Genomic DNA, 12993 nt, shown 5'->3' with positions numbered 1-12993 from the left:
ATGCAACAAATTATAAATTAGATCCAAGGAAGTACACCGAGTGAGGTAAGCAGACCGTATTTTAAGAATTTATAAAACAATGCCCACCTAGTACTCATCCTCACACAGGTGGAATATGTCAATATCCGAAGTGATTTGGTTGAACAGAGTTATTGCCATCGCAATTGGCAGGTTAGTTCTGCACCTTGGGAGAACAAACAACTGATGCTGCCGATTTCTAATAATGGCAGAGTTCTCATTTACACCAAGTATAAGTCGAAAAAATACGTGGCTAAATATTAATATTGTGCTCTAGCATTTAAACTACAGTATGTAAGTATACCTAAGGGAGAGCCAGTTGGATAAAGCCACGGATAGTATTCATATAATTTCAATAAAGGAGTCTCAAAAATTTCTTTCAAACTCACTCCATAAACAAACCACCATACTGATGTATATTTAATTTTAATAATATCTAAAATTTAATGCAGAGGACTCATCTATTTTGCCATGCTGGCAATTTGATTAAAATTCTTGATGGAAGACTATAATTATTATGTAATAAGCTGTTTCATAAATAAAGCAGATGGAAAACACGTGCCAAAATAACAAACAAGTATGTGTGGTCAAATTTGGGAGGAATTTTTTATCCCGAGTAGCTATGCGTGGCCTCATGAAATGATGTTTTTTTTTATTAAAAATGCACTAATGTGTGTCGAGTTACAAACAAATGATTGTCCACATGTATTTGTGTATTGACAAAAGTTAACAAACCATTATATAATTTTTATGCGGAAATATGCATCTTGGTCTGGACTAAGCATTATAACAGATTTGATGATGATATTTATACTTACATTGGAAAAAAAAGTTAGACTAGCCACTAGCAGTGGTGAAGGGTGGAGATACGACATAAATAGTGCACACTAAAAAAAGTCGCTTGCGGCACAAGTTAACTTCGAGATTATTAAATGTTTTGAAATATATGGTTGTGCAATACTTTTGATTATAGTTTGTCAATATTAAATACTTCGAGATGTAGGTAGGTACTCAACAATACGCTGAATACACTTACTAATTTTTACCTCGCGGAACAACATTTGGGAAACGCTGCAGTGTAAATCATCACACTACCGTTAAACTTAGTTTTAGATATGGGCATGATCTTGACCTGGGGGCCCCGCTTCAGGATGTGGGGGCCATGTGTACAGTCATAATATGCAGTTTTAAAATACAAAAAGAGATCTCAGTTGTATTCCCACTTCCTTTTCAGTATCTGTTGTAGCTGAAATATTTAACTGAATGTATGATTGTAAGAATAAAAACATAATAAATTATGAAGAAAATATTTTATTAGCAAAAATATGTTACAGATAGCACTTTTCAAATTTTTCATATAAAGTGATTAAATTTTGTGGTGTACGTGGCTGAATTACTTTTAATGCATATGTGAAGTGTGAAAGCGCTACTTTGGTACAATTAATATCTTCTTCGAGTGCTTTTAATGCTGCTTCATTGCACACCGCTTGCACTTCAGCACCGGAATAGCCATTTGTCTTATCCACTAAATTTTCAATGTGTATGTCATCGGTTAGAGTCATCTTTGAGAGTTTCAGATCAAATATGGCATTTCTAGTTTCTTCGTCGGGCAGTGGCACATATACTATTCTATCCAGTCTACCAGGTCTAAGGAGTGCACTGTCCATTTTATCTGGCCTATTGGTAGCTGCTACAACGGTGATATTTCCCAAAGGAGAGATGCCATCTAACTCTGTCAATATTTGAGCCAACACTCTTTCCTGAACGTTTGAACCGCTGTTGTGTTTTGAACGTTCACCGCCCAGAGCGTCAATTTCATCAAAAAATATTATAGACGGAGCGACTTGCCTCGCCTTCCGAAACAATTCCCTGACGGCTCTTTCCGATTCGCCGACCCATTTTGAAAAAAGTTCCGGACCTTTTATGGAGAGAAAATTGAGCCCACTCTCATTCGCGAGGGCTTTTGCGATCATCGTTTTGGAACATCCAGGAGGTCCATACATTAGTAAACCAGACGGAGCTTTAATGCCTAACCGAGAAAAACTTTCAGAGTACTTTATAGGCCATTCTATAGCTTGTTTCAGTTTCTGTTTCAAATCATTCAATCCGCCTATGTCAGACCATTTAACATTAGGAATAGCAATTAATACTTCTCTCATCGCACTGGGTTTCACTTGTTTTAAAGCCCATTCAAAGTCTGACATATCTGTTTTTGGCCTCGAGGTTATTGATTTAGTTTGCAGCATGTGCATAGACGCCTGAGTACACAAGTTACCGATGTCAGCACCGACATATCCATGAGCGGCATCGGCTATCGTTTCGATATCTTCTACTGTCAACTGATGGGGTACACTAGTCAATAACTTGGTAAATATATCAAGACGGCTGACTCTGTCTGGCACGGGTATTTCTAATTCACAATCAATACGACCATACCTTCTCAAGGATGGGTCTAACATATCCGGCTTGTTAGTATTGGCTAAAATAAATACTTGTTTATTATCTTCATGCAGATTATCTAATAGTGTGGAAAACGTTGATAAAATGCGTTTTTCCTGATCAGTTCCAGTAGATGTCCGTTTAGGACACAGCGTGTCTATTTCATCTATTATAATGATACTTGGACAATTGCTTATTGCTTCGGAAAACATTTTTTTTAATGCGGCTTCAGTTTCGCCGTAGAATTTACTATATATTTCAGACCCATTTATACTTATGACATTAACGTTGCTTTCTGCAGCGATATGTTTACACAAAATTGACTTTCCAGTCCCCGAAGGACCATAAAGTAAAACGCTTCTCATAAAGCTGAAATTCTGTGTGCAATCATTTTTACTATGCAAAGCTACTTTTATCATTGAATGAATATCTTGTAATATTTTATCAACTCCCCCAATACAAAATGAACTTTTCAAGTCGGAAGATTTTTCAGTTTTATTTAAGACCCACTTGGTATCATTTGTAATTAAAAACCACGGAATATCATTACCATCACTGTGATTTTCTTCTGTTGACAGTATTTTCGTGATCTGAAGAACAATGTCTCTTCCATAAAAACTGACTGGTGTGGAACTTGATGGAGTAATAATCCTGTCAATATGTGATTGTTGAATATGTTTGATAAATGAAGAGTTGTAGGATGAGGTCTCTGCAGTTGGTAAATTAGCATATATTGTGACAGCAAGAAGTGGTGGACAGATTAGTCTCCTGATTGACACCTTTTGATGATCTCGTCCTGCCCAACCAGGCTCTGCACCTGAATCGTGTTAAAAAATAATATATTTTAATTTGAAAGAAAAAACTTATAATTTATTCATACAAAATTTAAGCTCCATTGGCGAGCCAAAAGTCCGAGAACAATAAATCAATGAATGAATAAAAAAGTCCAGCTGTCAAAAGTTGCGATTATCGTAATGTCTTCCGATAATCCTAAAATTATGTGTTATTTACATGTAGACTTGCATAAAATAATATAACAGTGAAAACAACACAAATTTTACGTTTTCTTTTAAGAATTTCATAAATTCAAATAAAAAAAATAATTGATAAATCTCATTTTCTAATGTATAAATTAACAAATTAATCGATAAAAATGTTTAGAACAATTACAGGTTTTTTTTCGGTCCAAAAGTCTGCTGATTCGCGGTGCTCCACCCGAAAAAAAATTCCGAAGACTGTAAATTGTGTGACTTGCGTGCCAATGGAGCACAGGCATAAGGTTGCAGTATTATTTTCATAAATGGTTTTGTAGAAATAAAATACCTAGTGTTAATAAATTAATAATGAATCTTACCACATATACCTATACGTTCGGTAAATATTATAATTTATGGCGGAGTAATGACAGAAAACATGCCTCTAAAGGTTTGGTTGTAGGTTCAAATCCTGCATCTGGCTTAATCAATGAGTGTTTGGATCCAGGGCATGGCCCCACTAGATTGAATGAATAGTTAACAACTATGTTTCATTTTGGCAACAATGGTTGGCAGCTCCTTGTATATTGTCTGTAAACTGAGATTAAAGGGACCTATTCCACTTATAGATCGAGGATCGGTATGGCTATATTCGGAAATTTTAGGCGTTGGTTCTTGCGGACCAACTGAATCCCACAACTGCTTTAGCCACTGAATTATTCGACATAATATTATACAAAATTACCGTATTTCCTCGATTATAAGACGCACCCTTATTATTATGTACCAAAAATAAAAACATTATGTAAACTTTATTACACTACATACAACCACAATAAAAAGGATTTAAAAATAGGCAAATTAGTTCTGTTTCTGTGCTCTTCTGCATACACAATAACTTTTCTTTTCAATGCAGCATCATAATGTAGTCTTCTTGCCAACATTTTAAACGGTAATAAGGGACAAAATTTTTATTCAAACTAAAAACGTGTTTAGGCAATGGCTACTGTAACTCGACTACCTGCTCCGCTGCGCCGGACCAACTGACCCCCCCACTACTAGTAATCGGTGATGATTTATCACAACCGCGGAATTTTACAGCGATTGTAAGACGCTATGGATTATAAGACACACCCCGAATTCAGAGACATCAAAATAGGAAAAACATGCGTCTTATAATCGAGGAAATACAATAAGCCTTTTTTGCAAGTGATAAAATGGTACTTACAATTTTCTAGTAAAACTGCTGCAGTTAGGTTTGGATTGTTTACTGGCCAAACACGACGGCAAAATGGAGGTAACGTTTTACATTGGCTTTCCACTATAACAGTATCACCAATTACAAAGCCACAAATTTGTATAGCTGATTGACTGATGAAAATAACATTATTCTTTAACTTGCTGGCGATATTCTTTTGATCTTCACATTCATTACAGTTTAAAAATGTGTACAAATTCCCATTGAGTATATACGGCAATATCCATGAGCTCGGTTCGGATGGACATCCTGAATCCACATGATTTTTGATATCTTTGGTAGGTATGTCAATCGAACAGCTCTCACATTTGGCCCATGGCGCTAATTTTTTGGCTTTTGGTGGCATTGTCAAAGCTTTCTGTATAGTTCGAGTGAGCACGTGGATCATGCATTTATTTTTATTTGAACATTGAAGCTGTCATCAGTGTCATCCGAATTTTGACATTTGGGTTTGACACAGTGTTGCCAAGTCAAAAGTTTTAATTTCAGTAGAATGTGTAAAAAAAAATTCAGTAGATTCGACAAAATATCAGTAGATTTCTGTTTTAGAAAAAAAATTTCGCCGCGGGCCGCAGGTTCCCAATTTTTCATAGTCGGCTTGTTTTTTTTAGGAAAAATATTTCGCCGCGGGCCGCAGGTTCCCTATTTTTCATGGTCGGCTCGTTTTTTTAGGAGAAAAAATTCGCCGCGGGCCGCAGATTCCCAAGTTTTCAAAAATGTCTAGTTTTTTTCCCGGCTGGTGGGAATTTTGTGAAATGAAGAAATATCAGTAGATTTCAGAAAATATCAGTAGATCTACTGAAATTTCAGTAGACATGGCAACGCTGGACTTTGACAGTAGAAGTAGGGCTGCCACATGCAAAAATATATTTTACAGTGATACTGTAGTAGTGAACCCTGATCGCAATGTATTTATGCTGAGAAATTAGTCTATGGCTGAGAAACAGCAACGGGCAATGTAATATACCACTAAAAATCCTTTAAACTGTTTTATATTGTAATATTTTTTCAAATGTGATTAAAATAATATAATACTTTAATGATCTGCTGAACATTCGCCATATAGAGTTTTGCTTTAATATTTTTAAATATTTTATTGGTTACAGCAACATTACGCCAAATAACTGTATTGTATGAAAAACAAACAATTATCAAAACATTGAAACAAACCATTTTTATTAATTTATTTCGTAATTCTGTCTGAGCGAAAATCCATGTCGTCTAATGGTGATATAACTAAAATGAAGAAAATAGGAGGATGGGCATCAGAGGCTCAAGTACACCCAAAGTAATGATACTAATTTTATTATTAATTCATTCTCTTTATATTGGTATCCACAATAGAGCACAAATGATTACCCCTTCATGATCATGCATAAATTATGTACCTAGTCTATTTAATTTAATTGATGTCGAAAATAGTAACAGCTCTCTTTTTTAGAGATAATTTTCTTAAAAATCTATTTAATTAAATGTGTTTTGGTTCGCTTGTCACTTAATCATTTACAAATCTAAAGAAGATACCTCATATTATATTCCAGGGAGCTTATTATCCCACAACGAAGTTTGGAGAAGGAGAATGAAATCCCTACTATTCCAGATATTGATGACATTCAAGATTCATTTTCTAAAGAAAGTTTGTCATTAGATAAGTAAGTATCAAAATATAAGGCTAAGTGTATGCTGGTGCGCAGACGACACAGTCCAAGGTAGGGGAGATAAAAGTAACACATCCAAACACACATGCATTGTGCAGAAATCTGTGCCAGCGCTACAATGAGCTGACCTGCGTTGTCTGCACACCAGCATAGGCTCTCCTAATAGTTGAATGTAGTTGTTATCATAGTTAATAATGTCTCTATTCCTCCATTGGTTCTACAATCTGATGTAGATCTTGACCGCCTCTTTACAAACAATTTTTACAAATATTTTTTTATGAAAAATGGATGTTAGCAACTTCTTCAACAAGCCAAGTGCATACAGGGATGTTGAAGGTGCAAAGCACCCTGGTGGTGAATTATCGAAAAAGAAGCATACAAAATATAACAAAATCAATTATTAAACTGAATGAGATTGTGATTTCTCCTGAATTTTTTTTTCAAGATCTTCCAGGATAGGTATCTAAACAGAAATGTGTTGAGAATTTTACAAATTCTCGGGAATCTCGATAACTAGAGATGAGAATCGGAAAATTTCAGGAAAAAAATATTTTTAGAGAACAAGAATTTAGAGATTTCTCAATTACAACTTACGGCTCTATGTTACGACCGTACTCCCTGGATAAACGTCAGATTTCTATAGTCAATACTTGAAAGCATCTAAGCGTCACTTTTTGAGCATAGACAATCATCGGAAAAATTGCTATTATATGGCTTCGGCGCTACTTATAATAATTATTGAAGTCTTTTATAAGATATGTGTCAAAATTGTTTGTTTTACTAATATATTGATTTCCTGTACAGAATGCAAATGAACCGAACTGTTTTATATCAAGAATTGGATTCTGAGCTTTTAAAACACCAAACTTTCACTTCATTTGATGATGTCAATTTGTCACTCCTACTGAAGTTTGTGCACCCAGACGTGTATTTAAAAGAAAATGATGTGAATTGGACAATAGATACTTTGTTTAAAGATTTGTCAGAATATTATCAGGAAGAAAATAAAAGTGAATAAGCAGCAGTCAAATTTTGGAATTATTATTTCTCCTTCTGAATCAAAGTTTTTCCTCATTCCACATTCAATACATAATATTATGTACATTCCAATGGAGCGGTTTTCATTTGCGTAGACCAGTGTTTCCCAACCTTATTTCTGCCAAGCCCCACTTCAACAATCTCCACGCTCCCCCTATCAAAATTTTACAGTGACCTAATTCTGAAAAAAAATGAATTGCTTTAAATAAAAAATGCACATTGGCATTACTATTTTTAATTTAACTTTAGTAAGTAAATACTTATGTATATTACGTTACATGTATAACACGGAAAAAAATTAGTGTGATCCTTGTGCTATGCTTCGTCTTCAAATGATTTTCAAGATGACCTTTTTGCCCCCCAAAATATTGAAATTGACCCCGGTGGGGCATACACCCCACGTTGGGAATCACTGGTGTAGACTGATGCAAAATCCCTTATCAAATATAGGTATCTATGTTTTATAAGCTATAAAGATAAGAGTTAATTTATTTTAACCCTCATTTTTGCTACAGTAGAAGCTCAATTATACAGACTTGTTGGGAATAAAGATAGTTCAAATATCGTTAAATCTGAATAATCAAAAACTAATAAAAAATCTCACTTTTTTCATTTCATATTTGTTTAAAGTTTAAATCATACATTTTTCTTATAATCACATATAACTGATGATCATGTATAAATCCAGATAATCGAGGTTTTGAATACTTACCTGTGCATTTCTTTTTACGAGAACAGTACCAAAGGAAATGGAGCAAATTTAATTAAAATTCTTGTAACTCGTCATCGGATTACCTTGCAATGGACATTCTCTGAAACGGCATAAGTGGATTGATTGAAATCGTGTTCGCCAATTTTATACTATTATTGACAGCTGCAAGTGAAACCACTCTGTTTTTGCTTTTACATTTTACAAACTCAATTGTACAGTACCAATCTTTTGGGACAAATGACAAAGGCATCAATAACTCGAGTTGCTTAATGACATTATCGCATCGATAGTTGGGAAAGGATGATGTTGAGAAAACAAATTTATTAGTTTCTTAAAGTTGTTTTACACATTAACTATATCCCTAGTAATCATCATGGCTGGAAAATCAAATTGCATGGCCCTCAGTCCCCGGCAGGCCTTAAATGGTCAGAGGGTGCTAAGAATCCCCGGGACGGCTATGAAGATTGCGACCTGGAATGTGCGATCTATGTTTCAAAGTGGAAAATTGCAAAACGTTATAATGGAAATGAATCGGTTAAAATTAGACATCCTTGGTATCAGCGAAGTGAAGTGGAAGGGAAACGGCAGATTTAAAACTGACAACGGCACCTTGTATTACTCGGGAAATGATGATAACCACCATCGAAATGGAGTGGGTATCATAGTGACCGATAAAATTAACAGATCGGTCAATAGTTTTGTTCCCTACTCTGACAGAGTAATGCTATTACAACTCAAATCATGGATGGGTAATGTTAATATAATACAGGTGTACGCTCCAACTGCCGACAAAGATGACAATGTTATAGAAGAATTCTATAACAGATAAATGAAATTCTAAAATCGACGAAAGATAATAAAGTTACCTTAATTATAGGAGATTTCAACGCAAAGATCGGTAAAGGTAAAAGTGGAGAGTTAGTAGGAGAATTTGGTCTAGGACAAAGAAATGATCGAGGAGAAAGATTACTACAATTTTGCCAGGAAGAGAGTATGGTTGTTTGTAACACATTATTCAAACTTCCAGCAAGGCGATTGTATACATGGAAATCCCCACAAGATAATGGCAATAACATTGTAAGAAATCAAATAGACTATATATTAATTCGCAATCGTTACAGAAATAGCGTAACATCTACTAAAACTTATCCAGGTACTGACATCTCATCTGACCACAATACTGTTGTAGCTACAGTAAAAATTAGATTAAAAAGATTACTGAGGGAACCACGCGTAACCCAACGTGTTGACATTAATCAACTGAAAGATCCCGAAGTCAAACAACAAATAAAAAGTGCACTGAACACAGAAATAGAACAAATAAAAACTTCAGTCATTACATCCTCTGACATAACAGACAAGTGGGACAGGATAAAAGACGTGTTCTCCTCCATATCTAATAATCAATTAGAATATAAAAGAACAGCTAAGAAGCAAAAATGGATGACAGATGAGATTCTGTCTTTAATAGACGAAAGAAGAAAATGGAAAAATAAAAATGAAACTCAATATAGGAGAATTCATAATAACATAAAAAGTAAAATTCGTACAGCTAAAGAAGAATGGATGTCCGACCAATGCAAAGAAATTGAAAATCTCCAACGAAAATACGATTCCTTTAATATACACAAGAAGATAAAGGAAACATTGGTAATTACGAAAGGAACCCCATCAACTATCTCGAAAGACGAAAATGGGCGTATTATATTAGATATAGAAAAGAAGCTGACTCCGAAGACATATATTGAAAATCTGTTTAAGGCCATTGGACCCGTTTTTTCCTGTCTTCTCAGAATCGTGGAAATGGCAAGGACGTTTAACACGAATTGACACATAATAAACACTTTATTTATTTAAAATCTAATAAATAATATTCAAATAAAACTTTTTGTGTCATTAAAATTTTCTGATTCGCTTTACTTTTTAAAATAAATGACAAATAGTCGGTCCTGTTTTCGAAATTGGCCAAAACGACTGTCACGCCACAGTGAATTTTTGAACTTAATAATAGTTTTGCAGGTATATATTGTATAAAAGAAATGGGTAAAATAATACATTTGATTGATTAACCCACGTACTTTTTTTAATATCAGAAAAATAAATATTTTAAAGCCATTTTAGTTTGAGTATACATCAGCCATTTTTGAATGATTTTTTCTCACAAAATAATATATACTGCACAATAAAAATATTTTTTATTATAATATAACATTCAAGTAATACTATAAATAATAATTAACAATGAAAAAATAAATAAAACCCTATAAATTCGGTACAATTAGTGACGCTATATTACCAAAACACGTTGTACGTTTTCATGTATTTATCCTATTTTCAGACAATTTAGAAATATAATTATTTTGCAAAATTAACAAAAAGAGACCATTTGATCGATTAATCCATATAGTTTTTCTAATTTCTCATTTCTAACCTTAGTAGGCTTCTGCCGTAGCAAACAGTATTTTAACTCATAGAAAAATGACCTTTACTCGCATTGCAGTAACAATCAAATTGGCAAGACCACATGACGTAGACCAGGTGTTATAATTTGTGTTGACAGATCAAACATCATAAAATACCACTGAATGTCAAACTGAGAAAAATGTAGTTATATTATATTATTTATTATCTTGTAATACAAATGGTTGCAGCATGTGAGATATTGTAAGATAATTGAATCTTATAACCACGATGGCTACAAAGAAGTCCTAAAGGTATTCGTTCGGTGCAACATTTATAAAAAAAAATATTTTGGACTTGAGCAGTTTAGATAAAATATAGGTGGACTTTAATTATTATGATAAATACCTACTTGGTTGGGCTTTAAGCGATTTGAAAAACTTTGCATGTACTTAATACAGTTTTTATGTACCTGGGTGGCCATGTTTTGTTATTTTCAAAGGGACGTATCCAGGAGTATGTTTATTGGCATTATCAATAGAAACAAAATAATATTATTTTTCAAGGTCTATTTATTATCGATCTTAAGTGGTTTATGTCACAAATAGTAAATTTGTAGAAAATTTAAAGTAAAATACGTTTTCGAATGCTGTCATAGTAATGGCCACTGAAACATGTGTCATAATTTTCCTAATCGTCAAAATAATAATAAAATAAGTGTTTTGGGGCACAAAATCACGTATATGTTTTATGATGTATGTATTTTTCAGATGGTTTGTGGTAAAATCTTTTTTTTTCATACTGCCACAATTCAACTATTCATAATTAATTGTTTGTTAAATTTTTCATTGTGCACTTTGACTTAATAGGTAGGTGATAAAGTTTTTACCTTACTTTATTGTATTATTTTATTGTTAAGTGAGAATTAGCTGCTTTCGTTGTCAGTGTATATTTGATGAGTGCGCATCCTGACGATGTCGAAAGGCGAAACCAGGATCGCATAAAACGACTCAAATGAAATAGTACAAAACTTTTAGAATTTAATATATTTAATGCCGAGTTGAACTGAATGGAATCACCTTAGGCATTTATTAGTAATTATTTAACTCAAGTAAAACATATATTGAGGTAAAATAATAAGATAATAAAAACAATATTACTCTTCACATCACAAGTGACAAGATTTATATGAATTGTGTATTGCCTGAACTCGTTGATCCTAGACTAACACGGTCGATGGATATAAGAAACCCTCAATATAATAATTATCAAGTTAACAATTAATATCTATCAATATAATAATATCAATTATCAATTAATAGCTATCAATAGAAAAGAAAATAAAATTATAAAAAAAACAATTTATAATAGTTATTGCATACCGTTAAACCTATACACTAATTAAGGAACCAATTATTAATTTTCTATACACTAATGTTCCGAAATCCTCCGCGGCGACCAAAACGTACTGCCGTCAAATACACGCTATTATAATAATTGTTTCTTAAATCATAATTGTTGTGTACTAAATTTAAAAAAAAACGTTCCTCGACAAATATTCATTGAATTGCTTTCTTTTATGAGTCATTTTTTTATAATTTAATAAAAACGCAATAATAACAGAAATCTTTCATGCCATCTTGTGAATGTTTTAAACTTATAATTTGTAATGTTAGCTTATGAAAATGAATAAAATTATATTTGTTTACACTTTCGTGTTTTTTAGTATTAGATTTTTTTTTGAAAAATATTTGCACTGAATTTGAACCTACAATATGATAGGTTCAAGAAAAGGTGTCACTTCACAAATTCAGCATATCAATAATATGAGATTCTTATTTAGAGGTCTACTATTTTTATTCTTATAATTTATTCTACCGACTACAAAAATGTTTATAAAATTTGTTAGGAAAAAAATATTATTAATTCAACACTTTTAAAACCTCTGATTTCGTATCTACTTTGAGAGATGAAATGATAAAATTATTAGAAGAATTAGAAATTCTCATTGATTTGTTTAATAAAATTTGCATAATTCCCGATGATTGGTTGCAATCGACATTTATCACTCTACCAAATAAGGCGAATGCAAAGGAGTGCTGCGAGTTTAGAACAATAAGTTTGATGAGCCACATGTTAAAAGTCTTATTAATCGATTTTTCGAAAATGCGAAGAAGACATGGATGACACACAATTTGGCTTCAGAAGTCGTTTGAGCACTCGCGAAGCACTTTTCAGCTTGAATGTTCTAGTGCAAAGATGCCAAGATGTTAATGTTGATGTTTATATGTGTTTCATCGATTACGAGAAAGCATTCGATACTGTTAGGCATCCTAAACTTCTCGAACTCTTACAGGAGAAAGGCATCGATGCAAGAGACATTCAACTGATAGCTAACTTATATTGGAATCAAACAGCGAATATTACGATTGAAAACGAAATCAGTGGAGAGGTAAAAATTCGTCGCGGTGTAAGACAGGGGTGTATATTGTCACC

At 33.3% G+C, this 12993-nt stretch overlaps 1 protein-coding gene across 1 annotated transcript; it reads right to left on the bottom strand.

Annotated features, from left to right (window-relative positions):
- Positions 1-1309: 1309 nt before the first annotated feature.
- LOC147078434 (ATPase family gene 2 protein homolog A) lies at positions 1310-5109 on the bottom strand. Its single transcript, XM_085959433.1, has 2 exons — positions 4660-5109; positions 1310-3274 (listed from the first exon to the last, which is right to left on the bottom strand). Exons 1-2 carry the CDS (start codon positions 5075-5077, stop codon positions 1347-1349), a joined length of 2346 nt encoding a protein of 781 aa, XP_085815559.1. The 5' UTR covers positions 5078-5109; the 3' UTR covers positions 1310-1346.
- Positions 5110-12993: the final 7884 nt, after the last annotated feature.

Source organism: Rhyacophila brunnea, unplaced genomic scaffold (assembly GCF_057557595.1).
Source record: "Rhyacophila brunnea isolate RB1 unplaced genomic scaffold, BYU_Rbru_1.0 scaffold_11, whole genome shotgun sequence".
NCBI classification, from domain to species: domain Eukaryota; kingdom Metazoa; phylum Arthropoda; class Insecta; order Trichoptera; family Rhyacophilidae; genus Rhyacophila; species Rhyacophila brunnea.
Note: the sequence above shows the minus strand (reverse complement) of the source record. Positions and strands in the feature narration are given on the sequence as shown.